At 43.8% G+C, this 19,064-nt stretch overlaps 1 protein-coding gene across 2 annotated transcripts; it reads right to left on the bottom strand.

The window, feature by feature from the left end:
- Positions 1 to 1,255: 1,255 nt before the first annotated feature.
- On the bottom strand, positions 1,256 to 16,338 carry TMEM250 (transmembrane protein 250). 2 transcript variants are annotated; one of them, XM_032767707.2, is made up of 3 exons: positions 16,181 to 16,338; positions 3,473 to 6,694; positions 1,256 to 2,580 (listed from the first exon to the last, which is right to left on the bottom strand). In XM_032767707.2, exon 2 carries the CDS (start codon positions 6,559 to 6,561, stop codon positions 6,142 to 6,144), a length of 420 nt encoding a protein of 139 aa, XP_032623598.1. In that variant the 5' UTR covers positions 6,562 to 6,694; positions 16,181 to 16,338; the 3' UTR covers positions 1,256 to 2,580; positions 3,473 to 6,141. The 2 variants fall into 2 exon arrangements, with proteins under 2 accessions (XP_032623598.1, XP_032623599.1); XM_032767708.2 differs by lacking the exon at positions 16,181 to 16,338 and adding an exon at positions 9,831 to 9,892.
- Between the last annotated feature and the right edge of the window lie 2,726 nt (positions 16,339 to 19,064).

Here is a 19,064-nt window from a genome sequence, read left to right as displayed (position 1 = left end):
GGAGTAGGGGCAAATGAGATCCTACTTCCTCTTGAAATAAGAGAGGCTCAAAAAAAAAAAAAAAAATCCATGACCTGCACTTAACACAGTAGCTTTCAAAGCCCTTTACAATCTCTCAGCCACATTCTCTAGGTCTTGCAGCTGGTGTACTCGTTTACCATTTTGCGAAGTGGGTGGAAGACAATGAATCAAACAGTCATGCATGCAAGGCTGTTTTTGTAGTTTCATTTATTATTAAGGATAAAATCCACTCATCCTTGCACTAAACCTAAGTAATCTGGCTTTGCTTCGGGAACCTCCACTCCCCCAAGCAGGATGACCAGATGTCCCGATAAAATAGGGACTGTTCCAATATTTAGGTATCTGTCCCGCATCCCGACCGATCTTTGGTTGGGATGCAATTTTTTGTTTTTGTTTTTTGCTCCGTCGGTGGACCTCCCCTCCCCATGTATCCCGATATTTTCTCCCTCTCATCTGCTCACTCTCCCTCCCTGCAAGTTCTGTGGCTGATATTCTACGCTTTGGGCAGTAGTTAGTAGCTATGGCCTCTTTGTGCCCCTTATGGGAAGGTTTTGGGTTTCTGGAGCCACATGAATGCTGCTCCAGAAGTTTATCTTTTCCTGCTTGCAATCGCCCTCTCCATGCTTGGCCTCTCTGGAGCCCATGGCTTCATTGGCTATAAAACATTCCACAAAGCTGACCAATCAGCGTAGACCAAGACAAATCATATTCAGCATCTATCTTGGATCTGTGTATGCTGCTGCCAATCACTCTCCCATCTGAGTACCTTCTATGTAAAATCAGTAGCAATAACAACATCCGTAATAGATGCTATGGAGTCGCTGATTGCTGAATTGTGATTACAATGCTGTAGTATAGTCTCATCTCCACACGGGAGAGGGACAGCAGACAGCAACCTGCGCAGTTACTCCACACCTGCAAGAGGATATGGCAAGACACAAGTCATGTTAGTGCAAGGGACTGGGGGTCAGGACTCCTGGCTCTCCCAGTAACTCCTTGGTGACTAACCTTCCTAATCGTTAAATTACTCAGCTATAAACATTGAGACAATTACACTCACAAGGATGTCTGTGAGGCTTAATTACTTGGGCCTGATTCTCTACTGCTCGCACCTGCTGTAGTAATTTACATCTGTGCAATGTGGGTGTCAAACAATACCAGAGCAGAGTGGTAGCATCTTTGTAAAACAGTATCTCTAACATTTTCCCATTGGTTTAAACAACCAATCCATTCAGACATTTAATAAAAATGTTTAATGAAGGTGGCATGTTTCATAAAGAACTCAACAGGCACTCAAGACACTGAGTTGTATCCATGTTTCAAAAGGTTAACATGGTGCAAATCAAACACTTTGCATTGTAGTTTATACATTAATCAGTTAAAGGGCAGAGCTAATGCGACTTTGTTACCACACATGCAGTCATCCTTGCCCTTAAGTCTGCTGTAACAGATTGGGAGTTCCAGCTTCAAAAACATAAAGGTCTTCCATTCCCTGCATATCTGAAACCTGCAATGACTTGAAAAGGAGATATCAAAGGGAGTCTGGGATGTGCAAAGACTGCAGGATTGGGCCCCAAAGGGACACTGTCAGATCAAATACAGCTCAATATGTAGGTCTGGTAAAAATAATCTCTCTCAAAACTTATTTCTATTTGTCTTGCTTCTATGGTTTCTATTAAAATTCCTCTGGAAGCATTTTAAAAACCAAATAAACATTAATCTGCAGTATTTATAGCCCAAAGAAGCAGTATGACAGGATCAAGGAAAAGCTAACTAAAAACAAAAATGAAAGCGACCAGTTTATTCTCATTGTCCAAGATGAAATTGAAAAAGTGAAGCAAACATCACCAATGATGAAAAGTTGATTAAATTTTTCAAATCGTTTCAGTTTTATTATCTATAGTTATTTGTAATATAATGAATTTTTTTGTCTAATTATTTTAATCTGACTATGTCTCTCTCATGTCTGAGCGAGTCTGGGAAACAGGAATAAATCCAAGGGAAAACAGTGGAGTAGGGTTTGCACATACCTGCTCAGGCTAAAATATTTCTGGCAACTAACATTAATTTGCTATTTGTCTGACTCTTAAAGACATAGGAATAAATTCCAGCTTCTACCCGTTTTATTATTTGGTCTGTTCTGACCATTTTTTTTTTTTTTTTTTTTTTTAAGAAAGGACTTTTGCAATGAAGAAAGCTTTATGAGAAAAAATTGCTTATTGAAAGCATACGCTTTACTGTGTCATTTACTCTGTCCATCATATAGCTTTGGCTTGGTTAACAGCTTTCTCCTCACAGCCTGCCTTCACCTCCTTGAACTTGTAGGTCACTTTGAACATCTCAACTTCGAGAAAAACCTTTAATTAAAAGTAAACAAATGCTTAAAAACAAAATCCCTGTATTAAAAAAAACTGATTACAATCCCAAATCGTTACCAAGATCTTACTTATTCAGCAACCTTCTAGGGATGTTGTGAAGATTAATTAGCTAGTGATTGTAAAACACTTTGAAGATGAAAAGTGCTATATAGGTGCCAAATATTATTCTATTCATGTACACCTAAAATGTTCAAGCTGACATATTTTAAAACAAATTATTTGAAAACCACCCCCTCTTCCTCTTACCTGCCCACATTGGTGTTCAAAGGTCATTGTTTCCCCAGCTGCAGCAGATAACATCACTATCACCTATGCATTGTAAGGAATACAAGTCTTGCAATGGCTTAGTGCCCGTGACATAATATTTTTCCCTTTGTGTATTTAGTACCTTTCAACCAAAGATCACTAGCACTTTACAGAGGAAGGTAGGTATTATCCCCATTTTACAGATATGGAAAATGAGTCAGTTTAAGTGACGTATCCAAGCTCACAGCAATACAGTGACACATCTGGGAACAGAACCTAGGAATCTTGCTACTTGTTCGCCTGCTGTAATCATACCATGCATTTACAGCCTTCCAAGTTATCCACCTTTCCAGGAGAATCACAGAGTCCTGACATCAGGTCTTGGTAAGTGAAGCTTTAGGGCCTTGTGACAGCAGACATTTGGGCATAGGAAACAAATTGAGGGATCATTTTCATATATAAGGCACCATTTTCATCTTCATTTAATCTTTTATGTGACCTTTTATCCTTGGTTGGCCTGCTCCTTTCCTTGATTTGATAAGCATTACCCATTTACTTGACTTTAGGACATTCACTTGATACATAATATCCAATTTTGGACACAGAGGGCCAGAAAGGTGCTTTAGGAACACTGCAATGCACTGAAACAGAGGGGTGCCTGGCTCCCTAGATTAACAAGGACTGGGACCACTGTAGGTAGCTCATGCGGAAGTTGGAACAGGTGAGCGGAAATCAAGAGAGCACACCACCAAACTCTCCATTGATGCCTCTTTTGACTGTTATTTAAATAAGCACTGAAAGAGATCCCCTCTGCCAAGAGTTTCTACCTGACTTAATGCCAGATCCTGTGATGTGCCAGCCAGGCATAGGAGCACAGGTGGCTTTACCTGATTTTTGCACCTCTTGGATTTTCGATGGTTTGGGGACTGCTGGGGCCTCCAGCGTTAGTCAGAGCAGCTCCATGGCTGCTGTAACTTACATTGCCTGCAGTGGCTCCCTATGAATTGTCAGGGAGGCTAGGATAGTCAGTGCCCAGAGTGCTCCAACCCTTAGGCTGGGAGCTGCATGGAGAATAGAGATAACAGGGCATTGTCATCTCATTTGGGGACCCACCCTCCCCAGAGACTCGATGTAGCTTTGCTAGAAAAGGTCAGCGCACTGGAACCCAGAATCTGGGCCTCATCGTTTTAGGTGGGAAGACTGGGGAATGGAAGTATCACATTAGATCTCCCTCCCTCCCAGCAATTCTGGAAACTCATATATAAGAAATATAACTAAGGCAGTGATACTGTCATGGAGGTCGCAGATTCCATTACTTTCCGGGACCTCCAGGACTTCTTCTGGGGCAGGGCTGGAGCAGCTGTCAGCCTTGGGGCTGCTCAAACCACAGCTGCCGGAACAGTTGACCAGTGGCTAACCCCAGGGCCACCGGAACAGCTGACCAGCAGCCAGCCAGAGTTGGGTCAGCCCCCCAGGAGCAGTGGTGGAGCTGGAGCAGCTGCAAATCCCAACAGCACCGTGAGTCGTGGCCGTCTGTGACTTTTACTAAAAATACCCATGACAAAATCTCAGCCTTAAATGTAAGATATTAGTAAAACAAAATAAGAATGTGTAAGGTGCTCAGACGCAAGGGTGATGAGTGCAGGTTGGGTAGGCAGATGTAATAAACACAGCAGCTGGGTGAACTCTCCTAGAACAAAGCCCAAGGGGAGCAGTTACATGCACAGTTCTGGCAACTACCAAGGAGCATCAAGAGAACATGGCTTATGGCACAACACTGATTAACCACTTTGCTCCCATGGAAACATCTCTCAGCTCCTGCAGTGCTGATCTAAGATTTATTCTGCCAGGACCCAGCCTCAATCAGCACCCTGTGGTCAGTCTGTATTACTACATCATCAGACTGTATAGATAATTTCTGGTTTTGCTCTAGATTAAGGCTTCAGAGAGAAGCATCCCTACTCTGCATCTGCAAATCTGCAAAACCAAATGTCTACCACCAAAAGGCACTGTCCCCATAAGCTGCAATGTAAAAGCATCCTTTCCCTCTGCATATGAGTATGTATTGGACCCTATGAAGTAACCCTACTGAAGGAAATACAAATACTGGACCACAAAAAATGTCTTTTCAATACATTAGTGACCTAATTCTCATCTCACTTACCCTAACTTTATATCAACATGACTCCATTGACTTCAATGGACTGAATTACAATGATTTGAAAACAGAAACAGGTCTTGGTCTTTGTAGCCAACCTTCTTGTAAGAAATCAATCTGCAATTCCTTACAGAAAAATGGGGAAAGGGACAACATTCTAACTTTGTTTTGAGTAAATGCTGGTAACTCTGAATAGACACTTTGGGCCAGGCTCTGAATTTACTTGCAGTTATGCGTAAATTGATTTCAGGGGAATCACCCCAGATTAAGATCGGTGTGACTGAGATCAGAACTTGTCTCTTGATTATTAAATCATCAGAAAAAGTTTCTAATGACTTGACCTTCCACTGCCACAACTGGTGGCAAAGCCAGAATATTTCCTCTATATTATTAAAGAATTCACAATGCTGCACTTTCAGATTTTGGTTAGTTTTCAAGTTCCCCTAGATGAAAGACACCATAGTCTGATCTCACTTGCACTGGTGCAATTCAGGAGTAACTTCCATGAAGACACTAGAGTAAACTCAAAGTAAGAAAGATCAGAATCAGGTCCAGATATGTTAGGCATTAAGGAAGAGATGGAGATGAGTTACTCTAGGCCTATCATTTTCCAGTGGTTTATTTGCTGAGGGTGGAATTTTCAAAAGCACTTAGCACTGGGCCTAACTCTGCTTCCATTACTTCACATAGGAATGATATATCAGTGCCAAGTGATTCTGGAAGATCCCACCCTAAATGCCTAAAGAGGGGTAAGCCGCTCAAAGCTATCAAAACAGCAGTCTGAGGTAAATACAATATCAAAATGGTCCAAATACATTGCTGGTGTAAGTCTACTGAAATCATTGATGAATTTGGCCCAAGATGTTTAGCAAAGGATAATGCAAGTCCAGAATACACCAAGGGAGAAGACTGGGTAGATAGGAATATATATTACTTGCACAGGACATCACTGAACATTTTTAGAAAGAGGATACAGATGATTAAAGGGGCAGGGTGCAAAATTATTTGGCTTCCCTCCTCCAGTTAAATCACTGCCCTTTCCATGCCCACTGGAATAGTTTAGCAGGCTAGAATCCTATGGACTGAAAGGAAATGTATGTAGTTTTCACTGTGGAAACAAAAATTGAATGTAGCCCACTTGCAATCAGGGACGGTAACTCAGCAGCACCCCAGCCCTCAAAAAAATAAAAATAAACCCAATTCCAGAGACAGGTACATGAATTTATCAAAATCTAGCACTGATAAATAAATTTGTATTTAAAAAAAGGCAAAGGAGATATCCATAGGTTTTGGGGTAGAGTTAGAGTCACCTCCTGAGCCCACATGCGCTCACTTTATTTACATATCCACAAACACCATGAAACACCAGCCCAGCCCCCCCACTAGCAGCATGGTCACGTGAATTCCATAGATGAGCAGTTCATTCATGAGGCTGAAGTCCACCCGCCTTCGCCCCAACAAGAGGAGGATGATGGAGAGTTTGTACTGGAAACGCAGAAAGATCCGGATGCCCAGGTACTGAAGGCAAAACAAGATAGAAAGCGCCACCCAGAGGATGGAGGTAAACAGGCTGCAGCTGAAGTACAGCAGGAAACGAATGAATCCATACATCCATCGGGATTTCAGATAGATGTCGAAGTTGTTGTACTTGGTGCGCACCAAGTGAGTGGTCCTTACTGGGCCACAGGCTGAATGCAGACATGTTGTGTGGGGGCCGTGGAAAGAACGGACACGGCGGGGAATGGGGATTACAGGCATCAGGCACCCCACAGTTCACAGAGTCCCAGAGCAGGATTTGCAGTGCACATACCAAATGTCATCCATTAATATGGAAAAGATTCAGCAACCTATGAATGCAAACTTTCTGCTGAATTTCCAGGAAGGAACAGGCCTGCAGGAAGGAACAGAAGGAAAACACATTTAAAAAACTCCAGAGGGAGGTAAAGAGAGTCTGGTGGATCTATTCCAACCTGATGCTATTTACAGCCACCTTGCAAAACTCTACTCACTCTGTTGCCTGGGGTAATGTATTTTTTGATGGGCAAGTAAAATAGAATTTTTTCCATTATTGCCTAACTGGATGATTACAAAACACCCAATCTGTGTGGTATCTAGGTTATAATATTAACCTATCATCAACCTCACTATGGTAATGGAGTGGAAACAAGAGGACTGTGTCTCTGAGCTGGTATATTTTCATGACAATTTTGCAAGGTTGATTAACATATAGCATATCCCTTTAATCAACAGGGCACGATACTGCAACATGAGCAGTCCTTACCCATGTCAGTAGTCCCATTGATCCATGGGTTTTCATTTGATCCTTATTCATTTATAAGTAACACTCTATTCAAGTGAGGCTTTCAACATACTGTGCAAATAAATACTGGACATAGTACAGACAACAGCAATTCTGGGCTCCTGCTAATTTTTAAACCTTGCTAAGCATTATAGAATCACAGAATCGAAGGACTAGAAGGGACCTTGAGATGTTTTCTAGTCCAGTCCACTGCATTCAGGGTAGGACTAAATATTCTCTAGATCATCCCTGACAGGTGTTTATCTAACCTGCTCTTAAAAATCTCCAATGATGGAAATTCCACAATGTCCCTAGGCAATTTATTTCAGTGCTTAACTACCCTGACATTTAGGAAGTTTCTCTTAATGTCCAACCTAAACTGCTAAACTTGCTGCAATTTAAGCCCCTTGCTTCTTGGCCTATCCTCAGAGGTTAATAAGAACAATTTTTCTCCCTACTCCTTATAACAATCTTTTATGTACTCAAAAACTGTTATCATGCCCCCATAGGTCTTCTCTTCTCCATACTAAACAAACCCATTTTTTTCCCCCCAATCTTCCCTCACAGGTCATGTTTACTAGCCCTTTAATCATTTTTGTTGCTCTTGTCTGGATTCTCACCAATTCGTCCATATCTTTCCCGCAATGTGGTGTTCAGAACCAGACACAATACTCCAAATGAGCCCTAATCAGCGTGGAGTAGAGTGGAGGAATTACTTCTTGTGTCCTGCTTACAACACTCCTGCTAATACATCCCAGAATGATGTTTCCAATAAACAAAATGAAAACAATGAAACATTTTTCAAGAAAAACAAAGCAATGTGTTTTTTTCACACTGTACAGGATGTTCCTTCGCTTGGATGAGCCTGGAGGGCTCACTGTCATCGCAATTCCCTGTGCTCCATAGTTTTAAAAGGTATTTACCTACCTTATTTCTTCCTTCATATTCTACAAAAATAAATGAAATATCCATAGTCTTACACAGTTTTTATGATTTATAATCTTAGCATGTTTCCATGTAACCTTTGTTATTATTTGACAGTGATGAGCATTAGTCTGTTAGCTACTCTCTGTTTCACCTCATGCTTCTAATGTGCCAACTTCCAGGAACTATCAGATGACAACACACTAATCAGACAATGCTATTAAATAATGGGGAATTTCCCTAGCCTCCTTCCACACCCCATAACATTGTTTCTTGTTATTACTTTGCATCTTACAGCTGGAGAAAGCTCAGACACACAGGCCTGGAAAGTTCTTTCTTTTGCTGAAGGAGAAATACTATCACTGCTAGGCCTAAGAAGAAATTTCATTTTATTATTAGACCATTCTTTGAAACTAATTCCTATTATTACCAAGGCTACTATTAGTTAACTATAAGGTTATAATACCTTATATGCCAGTATAGTAAAGTATTTTACAAACCTCACAACAGCCTCATTAACTCAGTGTGTGACTTTGGGCAAGTCACAACCACTCTCCGCCTCAGTTAACTGTGTACAGATAATAATCCTGACCTATTGCACAGGGCCATGTATTGGTGCACTGTTTAAGGTGAAATCCCCAAGTAAATTCTGCCTAATAACCAATGCACTGTATAACCCAGAGGCTCAGAGAGGAAAATTAATGGTGTTGTGGTTAAGTTATTTGAGAGATCTGGGGATCTGCTCCTGGGTCTATCAGGGGCATCCTATATGACCCTAAACAAGCCACCTCCCCAGTCTTTGCTACAGCCACCCATCTGTAAAATAATTCCCTACTTCACAAGATTTTATATGAACAAATTTAGTAAAGTGCTCAGGTACTATCATGACAAACATTACAGAAAAAGCCCAAAACATACAATTAATGCAAGTTTCTGAAGTGCTTTGAGATCCTTGAGTGAAAGACAATACATAGATGCAAAGCATTATTATTATTCTAATCTTATTATGAATTATTCTTAATCCTGTGATTAAGAAAATGAAGTATCTTTCTAACAGATGAAGTTCTAGATAAACTTAGACATGGCAGTACATGTAACAATGTGCTTCCACATACTATACTGCTTTTAAGTGATTTTTTTTAAATAAAAATATTGTGAATGGACAAATTACAAAACTTAGAACTTGGTATATTCATGTATTAGATATGGCAGTAACAACATTTTATATATTATTTTTTATTGTATTTTTAAAAATACAATCTCTTCTTGAATATCTTTAATTGGAACATTTTTCAATATTCTAAAATCCTTCCCTAAGACCCTGTTCCTGCAAACTCTTATGCACCTACTTAATTTTACTCAGATGAGTAGCTCCACTGAAGTCAACTGAACTATTTACCTACTTAAGAGTAAGTACATTAGTAAGTATAAGTGTCAGAGCATTAAAACTTGATTTCTGAATCTGCTCTGTTCTACCCTGCCCATGAATACTCCCCCTTTTCATGGTATTATGCTGGGGTGTAGTTAAGATACTGGCTTTATGTCTGAGCCCTGTCATAGAGGGAGAGTTGTTATTCTCTCCCATGAAACAATCAGCAGGTTAATCGGAGATATGCTTCAACAGCTGAGCTGACCAGGTCATTTAACAGCAACAGCTTGTTCTCATTTGCATGCTGCTGTGCCCATCATGTAAACATAAATGACATTTAATGGGTCTATGCTCTTAGATAACATTAACACTGACACTGGAGCAGCTGTGGGAGGGTGTGTTGTAAAATGAAATGTAAACTTTTAAGAATATTACATTTTTAATGGCATAACCATCCATTCAGCAAAAGGTCGATAATCCATTGGTTTTTCTGGATGCCATTTAACTCTTGCAATGAAATAATATTTGACATTTTCCGGTACCACCTGACTTGTTAGGTATAGTGAAAAAGATTGCTAGGGAGTTTCACAGCTCCACAGCTTTCTAGGTTGGAGCTGATCTAAAGAATAAAAAAATAAGTTTCATCTTGCTGACTTGAAACTTTCAAACTACTGAAACAATTGTCTTCTAATCTATCTCACTAAGACTTCAAAAAATATCAAGCCAAGTCTGGAGCACATAATATATTGTAGTTCATTGCATACATGGCTGTCTTATATTATACTGTACATAGTAGCAATTTGACAAATAATTTATAATGTTATAAAGAGAGACCTCTATTAAGGTATAAGCTCAAGGAACAGATGTCATGCTTAATGTAACGCTTCCAGCTGTAGCTTCAAAGGAACCACTCACTCTTAAAGTTCAGCAAGTGCATAAGTGATTTCATGACTAGGGCCTAACTCTGAAATTGTAGACTTTTAGGTGCTTGATCTCTCAGGGAAGGTCTACACTTAAAACACAGCAATGGTGCTGCTGTAGCGCTTCAGTGAAGACACTACTATGGCAACAGGAGAGCTGCTCCTGTAGGCACAGTCTATCAACCTCTGCAAGAGCCAGTAGCTATGTCAACGGGAGAAGCCCTCCCATCAACATAGCACTGTCTACACCATGGTTTAGATTTTTCACATCCCTGAATGACATAGTTAAAGTGATGTAAGTTTATAGTGGAGACCTGGACTCAGCCTTAACATTGTATTAATGCTAGTTTTCTGCAAGGATATAACAAATTCTGTTTCACATATCTATAGCACCTTTCTTCCCAAAAGCTACTGGATCTGTGTGGAGGAAGGTCCACTGAAATCATTAAAGTTCAGAACAGGTGCAAGGTTCTATTCACACAGCTCTAACTAATATGGGCTTAATTCATCCATCTCCACAAATTACAACTGTCACAGGGATAGAAAAGATCAATCAGTTGATGCACAGTATCTTGCACAAAAGAGGGAGAATGGAAATTTCCCCCAGAAACTGTTAGGCAACTTCCCCCTCTTACTACCGTATGTTTAAGGCCCATTAGAGACCCTACAGGACATAGAGTGAAAATTGTTAATCTCAGTGTTTAATGCTAAGCACTTAAATCTGTATTTAGGCACCTAAAGTTCCTAACTATGGATTTGGATATCTAACTTTATGCACTGTATTTTGAAGATTTTGGCTTTTTTTTTTTTTCTTTTTCTTTCTAAAGATCTGCTGCTGCAAGGAAGTATCTATCTCCGGAGGATGAAAAGCTGAGTCAACTCTTTCTGGATTTGATACTGTGGTTCTAGGAATTTCAACTCAAAGGCTTAGACCATCCCATCTGGCTGGCTCAGTGCCAGTCTGGATCCAGGCTCTCACAACACAAATCCCCACCACCACCACCAGCACCCTTTACCATGCTGTCAGGCTAAAGATTTGAATGTCATTGAAAACTGAGTCCCCTTCTACCCTTTCAGACATTTCCATGCTTGCTAAGGTAGGTGGGGGAATGCATGTGCACACACAAAGTGCTGCCCATGATGATCCCATTCTGTGGGTAAATGGAGGCATCGGTCTCCAAGGCAATCAAGCTGGCACATTTTATTCTCTCTTTATATAAAGGGTGCTCATGATGAAAATGCTATAATTACCTCCTATAACACCAATTCTACTAGAATCACACCAGATTCGGTCCAGTGTTGTTCAATATATTTATTTGTGATCTGGAAAGGGAGGTAAACAGTGAGGTAGCAAAATGTGCAGATGACACACAATTATTTAAGTCAGTCAGGTCCAGAGAGGCTTGTGAGGGACTTCAGAGGGACCCAAACAAGCTTGGTGAATGGGCAACACAACAGCAAATGAAGTTCAATGTACATAAATGAAAAGTAATGCACACTGGAGGGAAAAATTATACTCCTCATACACCTTGCAAGATTCTAAATTAAGACTATCAGTTCAGGAAAGGGATCCGGGTGACACTGTGGCCAATGAAGACCTTGGCTCGATGTGCAGCTAGGGCCAAAAAAATCAATCACTGTTAGGATGCATAAGGATTGATGTGGAGAATAGAGCATATTACTATGTCATTCTGTAAATCAGTGATGTGGTCTCATCTACAATACCATGTGCAGTATTGGTAACACCCCCCTCCGCCCCCCCCCCCCAAAGGATAATCCAGAATTAGAAGGAGTTCAGATAAGAGTGATGAGAATGATCAGTGGCCTGGAAAATCTCTCAACTGAAAAGAGATTTACAAGACTTGGATTATTTACCTTACAAATAAAGAGGGGACATGATAAAAAAATGTATAAAATAATGACGGTAGATCAGGAGTTTACAAAATTTTGCAGAGTTATTAAACCTCCTGCTTTTTCTAATTTAAGAGATTAGGAGATCTAATTGCGGGGGAGGGGCAGATATTCCCACATGTGACTAATATGAGGTTTCTTGTACCTTCCTCTGAAGCAACTGCTGCTGGCCACTATCAGACAGGATACTAGATTAGATGGGTTGTGGCTGATCCAGTCTGGCAATGCGTATATTCCTATATATGACATACACCATTACATGTACACATGGACACCAAATAACACATTATACACACACACACACACACACACACACACACACACACATTTGGCAGAGCACGCTCACACCATCAAAGAAGGTTCTGCGAGATGAGCAGATTGTTGCAGCCACAAACCACAACATAGCACTGGACAGAACGACATTTCCTAGCAGTAGCCTGATATCAGAGTGGCACAGGAGCAAGAAGCTACCGCAATATCCATCCAGAGAACAAGCAGATGTGGGCAGAGCCACCTCCCTTAGAGAAGATTTACACACAATACCGCCCCCCCAACACACACCCTTTGCCAAATCTACTACCCCAAAGCCCAACCCATTACCTTCCTCCACATCCTTCTGCTCCCATCTCTTCCTCCCCGCTCTTTTTCATTCTCTCTGTGGTCCTTGCCCTCCTCCTGACTATGGGGAGATATGACTGAGGTCTATAAAACCGTGAGTGGGGTGGAGAAAGTGAATAGGGAAGTATTATTTACCCCTTCACGTAACATAAGAACCAGAGGTCACCAGATGAAATAAAGAGGCCGCAGGTTTAAAACAAACATAAGGAAGTACTTCTTTACACAACACACAGTCAATCTGTGGAACTCCTTGCAGGGAACGTTGTGAAGGCCAAAAGCATAACGGGGTTCAAAAAGAGAATCTGATAAATTCATGAAAACGAGCTGTGTGTAGCTTGAGAGACTACCTCTCTCACTAAGGGTATGTCTATACTACCCGCCAGATCGACCTCTGAGCCCTCTCCCTTTGACTCCTGTACTCCACCACTGCAACAGGCGCAAGCAGAGTCGACGGGGGAGCAGCAGCAGGAAGTTTTTGGAGATCGCTGAGAACAACTTCCTGGTACAAATGCTGGGGGAACCAACGAGGGGCCTTGCGCCTCTCGACCTCCTGCTCACAAATAGAGAAGAGTTGATCGGGGAAGTAAGGGTGAGGCATGGCAGCCAGTGATCGATGAATCGTAGAGTTCAGACCGTGGTCAAGGTAAGGAGGAGGAAAAAAAAGCAGAACGCAAACCCCTGGATTTTCGGAAAAGCGGATTTTCAGCTCCCTTAGAGAAATGATGGGCAAGGATTCCTGGGAAGCCTGACAAGTAGGGCGGATGGGTCGTCCAGGCATCTTTGAGTTAAAGACCATGCTAAGAGCAGGAACAAACTACCGATTGTGCAAAGAACAGCAGCGTAAGAAAGTGCACAGCTTGGCTTAACAGGGACCTCAGTGGTGGTGAGCCAAAGAGGAAGCTTCCAAACATAGGAAGTTGGACAGATGACTGGGAGGCATATAAGATTATTGTCGGGCCTGCAGGGATAGATCAGAAAAGGCCAAAAGGGCATATTGGTTTAACTAGCAAGGGATGTGAGGATAATAGAAGGGGTTTACAGTAGTAGCAAAGAGAGGACTAGGGATGGTGAAGGTCCTTACTCAATGGGCAGTTCCTAGTGGTGAGTATGAAGGCTTGAAGTATCAATTTCTTCACTTTTCTCCTTCCCCCAAGTCTAGGCAGATCAACACCGAATACCTGGGACGCAGGAGGGAGAGGAGGAGGAGCACCTGTGTAGGGGTAGTTGGGACACTTAAGAGGTTTTTAAGTGCACGTTATGGGCGCGACGAACTGCAATCCGAGGTGCTGAGGGAGTTAGTGATTGATTGGCAGACCGTTGACCGTTATCTTTGAATTCAATGGCTGAACAGGAGAGGTCCCAGGGATGGAGAAGCACTATAGTTTACCTTATTTTAAGAAAGGGAAAAAGGAGATCCAGGGAACTTACAGACAATAGTTCGTCATCTCTCAATCTCCTGAAGAAAATCATTGAGCGATGCTGGAGGATCCCATCCTGACACTTAGAGGAAAAGGTGATCAGAAGCAGTCAGATGGGATCCTACAACAATGTGCTAAATCCATGACCCATTGTTTCTCCGATGAGAATGACGTGGATTGATGGATGGGGGCAAGCTGTTGAGGTTGTATTCCTTGGACTTTAGTAAAGGGCTTTGAACGGTTTCCCCAAGCAAATTGTTCATCAGAAATAGGAAGTATGGGTTTGGAGGAACGGCTGTGAAGTGGGATAGATGGTTTTGAAATCAACGGGCTCAGCGGGTAGTATTCAATGCACACCTACTCTAGTTGCAACGCAGTAACAGGGTGTGCCCCAGGGGTCGTTCTTAGGGCCGTTCTGATCTCATGTCCTTCCATTATGATCTTGATGATGGGATAGCGTTTGCACTTAAGTAATTCAGATGACACCAAGTGTGGAGGAGTGGTGGACACCGCTGGCGAGGCAGGGATTAGGATCAGGGGAACTGTAGCAAATTGGGAAGAAGTGGGCCAGCAGAAACTATGAAGTTTCAACAAGAACAAGTGCCAAAGTCCTGCACTTAGGACGAAAAACCCCATGCCACTGTACAGCTGGGACTGCTTGGTAAGTAGCGTGTGAAGAGAGGAGCTGGGTTACGGTAGTGGAAAGTTCAAGCCTACAGTGGTGCCTTGTATGCAAAAGTAGGTAATGCATACTGGGCTGTATTGTAGGAGTGTTGCGCAGCAGATCGCAGGATTGTGATTATCCTCTTTTCCGGGCATGGTGAGGCGCTCTGGAATATTGTGGTCCGTTATTGGGGCCACCTCACAGGATGTGGAACATTGGAGAGATCAGCGGAGTGGACCGAAATGTGGGGATGGACCCTGACTTATGAGGGACTGAAGGAGATGGGCTTATATTAGCCTGCAGACGAGAAGATGGGCGGGATTTGCTAGCAACCCTGAACTTCTTGAAGGGTTTCAAGTGGGGGGATAGGCTGTCTCGGTGGTGAAGGGACCGAACAGGAGGCATGAGTTTGAAGTTGAGTTGCGGAAGTCGAGGTGATATTAGCACCTTTCTGTGGGCGTGGTGAAGTATGAGGATGGGTTACCTAGGGAGGTGGTGGATCTCCATCTTTGAGCTATTTAAGGTCCGGCTAGACCCACCCTGTGGGTTTGTTAGGAAAATGGTCCTGCCTTTAGCAGGGGGTTGGACTAGATGACCTCATGAGGTCCCTTCCAACCTTTTGATTCTATGATTCTATGACTCACAGCGGTGAAGGCAAGTCGATCTAAGTAGATTGACTTCTGCTATGTTATTCAGCTGAAGTTGCGCAACTTAGATCGACCCCCCCCAGTACAGACCAGAGCTATGAGAAGTTGGGGAAATAAGAGATATTACCTCACCCACCGTGTCTCGCCGATATCCTGGGCCAGACACAGCTACAACACGGCATACATAGAGGACTGGTCACAAATGAGACACAAGGTGGGTGAGACAGTATGTTTTATGGGCCCATCTCTTGGTGACAGAGATACGCAGAGCTCTTCTTCGGGTCTGGGGCAGGCACTGGGCCCGTCCCAGCTAATCCCAGGTGGAAGAGGTTGTTTCGCGTCAGGGGTAACACACGCTACGGGATCGTTCACGGCGGAGTGGTCAGTTAACAACGCTGCAAAGGCCCATCGGGGCTATGAGCGGAGAGGGGCAGGGACGCAGCCCCACGCCCGGGGTGCCTAGCCCCGGACTGCCAGGAGCTGGCACAGGGCGATGGGTCACTGGGCGATCACCCCATTCTCTCCCTCGGGGGCACCTGGCGCCGGCCACAGGGCTCTCTCCTCCCTTCTCCCGCCCCAGCAGCCGCACTCTGGGGCTGACACTCACCGCGCTGCCCATGGTCCCGGCCCGAGCGGCCGCCGCTACTGGGGGCAGGTGTCCTGGGCCCGAGGGGGGCCCGGGCCTGAGGTCAACCGCTGCTATGCGCATGTGCGGGACAGCGGCGCTCGCGCTCCAACCGGTACCGGCAGAGGCGACTGAGGAGGGGGTGGGGGTGGCGCGGAATGATGATGTCATCATCCAGCGCCTCGCCTCCCCTAAGACAGCAAAAGAAGAGCCGCCAGGGTGGGCGGAGCCTGTCGCCCGGGTAACGGGGGAGGGACAAAAACAGGCGGCAAGGGGGTCGAAGCGGGGGGCAATGAGGAGGGGACTGAGTAAGAGCGAGGGGAATGGGAATAACGGGGGGAGGGGACTCGGGGGGAATAACAGGGGAGGGTAACAATTGAGGGACTGAGGGAGCGGCAGTAGCAAGCGAAGTGGGGGCAATAACGAGGGGAGGGTAACGGGGGGGACAGGGGGCGGCAGTAGCAAGGGAAGTGGGGGCAATAACGAGGGGAAGGTAACGGGGGGGACAGGGGGCGGCAGTAGCAAGGGAAGTGGGGGCAATAACGAGGGGAGGGTAACGGGGGGGACAGGGGGCGGCAGTAGCAAGGGAAGTGGGGGCAATAACGAGGGGAAGGTAACGGGGGGGACAGGGGGCGGCAGTAGCAAGGGAAGTGGGGGCAATAACGAGGGGAGGGTAACGGGGGGGACAGGGGGCGGCAGTAGCAAGGGAAGTGGGGGCAATAACGAGGGGAGGGTAACGGGGGGGACAGGGGGCGGCAGTAGCAAGGGAAGTGGGGGCAGTGTTGGCGCCAGTGGGGGTGGTAGTTCTGTTGCCCCCGCTTCTCGCTATCCGATTCCGGCGCTGCCCCTGTTTCCCCTGGGCAGAGGACAGCTGGGCCCCCCGCAGGCGAGCGGCGAGGGTTAATGAACGGCCGCCCAGCGCTGCAGCGTTTCGGGGGCGCCGCGCTGGCTGGTGCGAGCGCAGCCCACGAGCTTGGGGGCCGGCGGGCTGCACCCCGGGCCCGGACGGAGCGAGCAAAGCGCAGCCCAGGCAGGCTCGCCTCTCCTCTCCCGGGCTCTCTTCCCGTTAGGGGCAGCGCCACGGAAACTCGTCGGCACCACCTGCTGCCCCGCCCTCCAGCTCATTGCATCCGCTCCAAGGTCGGCGCAGTTGGTGCAGGAACAGAACCGTTTGAAACTTACAAGCGGTGTTCATGTTTTGTAAATTCCCATTGGTAAGAAGTTGAAAGGCACCGCTTACCAGGAGGTGAAGTCCCTAATTTATTGGTCTTTTTAGAAATCCGCAGAGAAAGCGGACTTTTCCCAATCTTTGCAATTGTTTGTTGGTTATAACTCTGAATTTTTGTATTTTTCTAAATATATACATGTATTTACAAATACATATATACAAAAATAATGAGTGTCTTTCCCATTTAAATCAGTGACGTTACACCAGGGATGCAGTTAGCCCGTTACCTTTTTTCAGTTTCACACAACCAAGACTTTCCGCCTCATTCAGTTTGAAATGAATTTGAATTTGAAATGAACTTTCAGTTTTCTATACATTCACATTTGAAATGTTTTATTACTAAATTCTTATTTAGTCAAAACCATACCGTGGAAAATTGTCAAATGAAATTTCAACAATAATTATAATATGTTTCCTAATATGGATTTGTGTGCAGTGTTATTTCGGAAGTTCCTTTAAATAAAAATACCCAGGCTCCTGCTCAAAATAAGATATATGCAATGCTCTTTCGGACCCCATTCTGGCATAGATAAAAGTACGTACCTCATCAGTGACTACTAGAATAAAATGTATCTTGACTTCCCAGGGTCTTTCCTTATCATGCTTATATTTCTCATGTGTTTGTGTAGGCATTTGGTGGAGCAGGGCCAAGCAAAACAGTAAAGTTTGTTTCAGAGTGGTAGCCGTGTTAGTCTGTATCAGCAAAAAGAATGAGGAGTACTTGTGGCACCTTAGAGACTAACAAATTTATTTGGACATAAGCTTTCATGGGCTAAAACCCACTTCATCAGATGTATTGTATTTGTCAAACAAAAGCAAAACTTGTTTTTTCTAGAATTTTCCACTGGACAACATATTTGGCTAAATTTAGATTAAATAAAATGTAATTTCTTAAAACATACAGTACCACAGCATGATAGAAAAAATATATTCCTACCCAACCAAAACAGGTAATTTGATTTTTCAAAGAGTGGTGGAACTCTATCCTATGGGCTCTGTTCTGACCTTTCATACTCTCACAAATAGGTCTTTGTGTTCACAGTACAACTTGTAGAGGGCCAAAGGGTGCCCTCATTCCCCCATCGCCACTGTATAACACTTCTTACAATTAGGAGTTTTAAAATTAATGTTTGGAAATGGGGGAAAAACATTCCTCCTCTTAGTATGAAAGGGCCAGATCATGCTCTTCAGCTGTCTGTGCTACAATATTTTTCAAATTAAACTTTCACAGTGTTCCTACAGTTACTGTTGCTGCCATAACAGTGGTGGGAGTGCTAGTGTAGGCAATACTCCGAAGACTGCTGCCATTTTAAGCAGTGTGTTGTGTTCAAGCTGCTCAGTGCATGACTGCAGAACATGGTGGTTAAAATGATAATGGATGCTAATGCTTTGGGGCAGGGGTTATCTCATTGTCTGTGTTTGCAGAGCACCCAGCACAGCGGGGTCTTGGTTCATGACTGGAGCTACTAGGTGTTACATTAGCACTCCCATTATTTCTGTCTTTGATGATTCTGTACCCGTGGTAGCAATCCCATGACATTTTTAGGGGGAAAAAATGTAGACATGATGTGCCCTATGACAACCCCTAAGAGGCAATAAATAACTCAAATTTAAATTAATGGAGTTTCTAACATGTAG

This window comes from Chelonoidis abingdonii, chromosome 24, assembly GCF_003597395.2.
Source record: "Chelonoidis abingdonii isolate Lonesome George chromosome 24, CheloAbing_2.0, whole genome shotgun sequence".
NCBI lineage: Eukaryota > Metazoa > Chordata > Testudines > Testudinidae > Chelonoidis > Chelonoidis abingdonii.
Note: the sequence above shows the minus strand (reverse complement) of the source record. Positions and strands in the feature narration are given on the sequence as shown.

Excerpts from the sequence above, each read along its gene's own strand:
- TMEM250 (XM_032767707.2), bottom strand. The coding sequence starts at position 6,561 with ATGCCTGTAATCCCCATTCCCCGCCGTGTCCGTTCTTTCCACGGCCCC.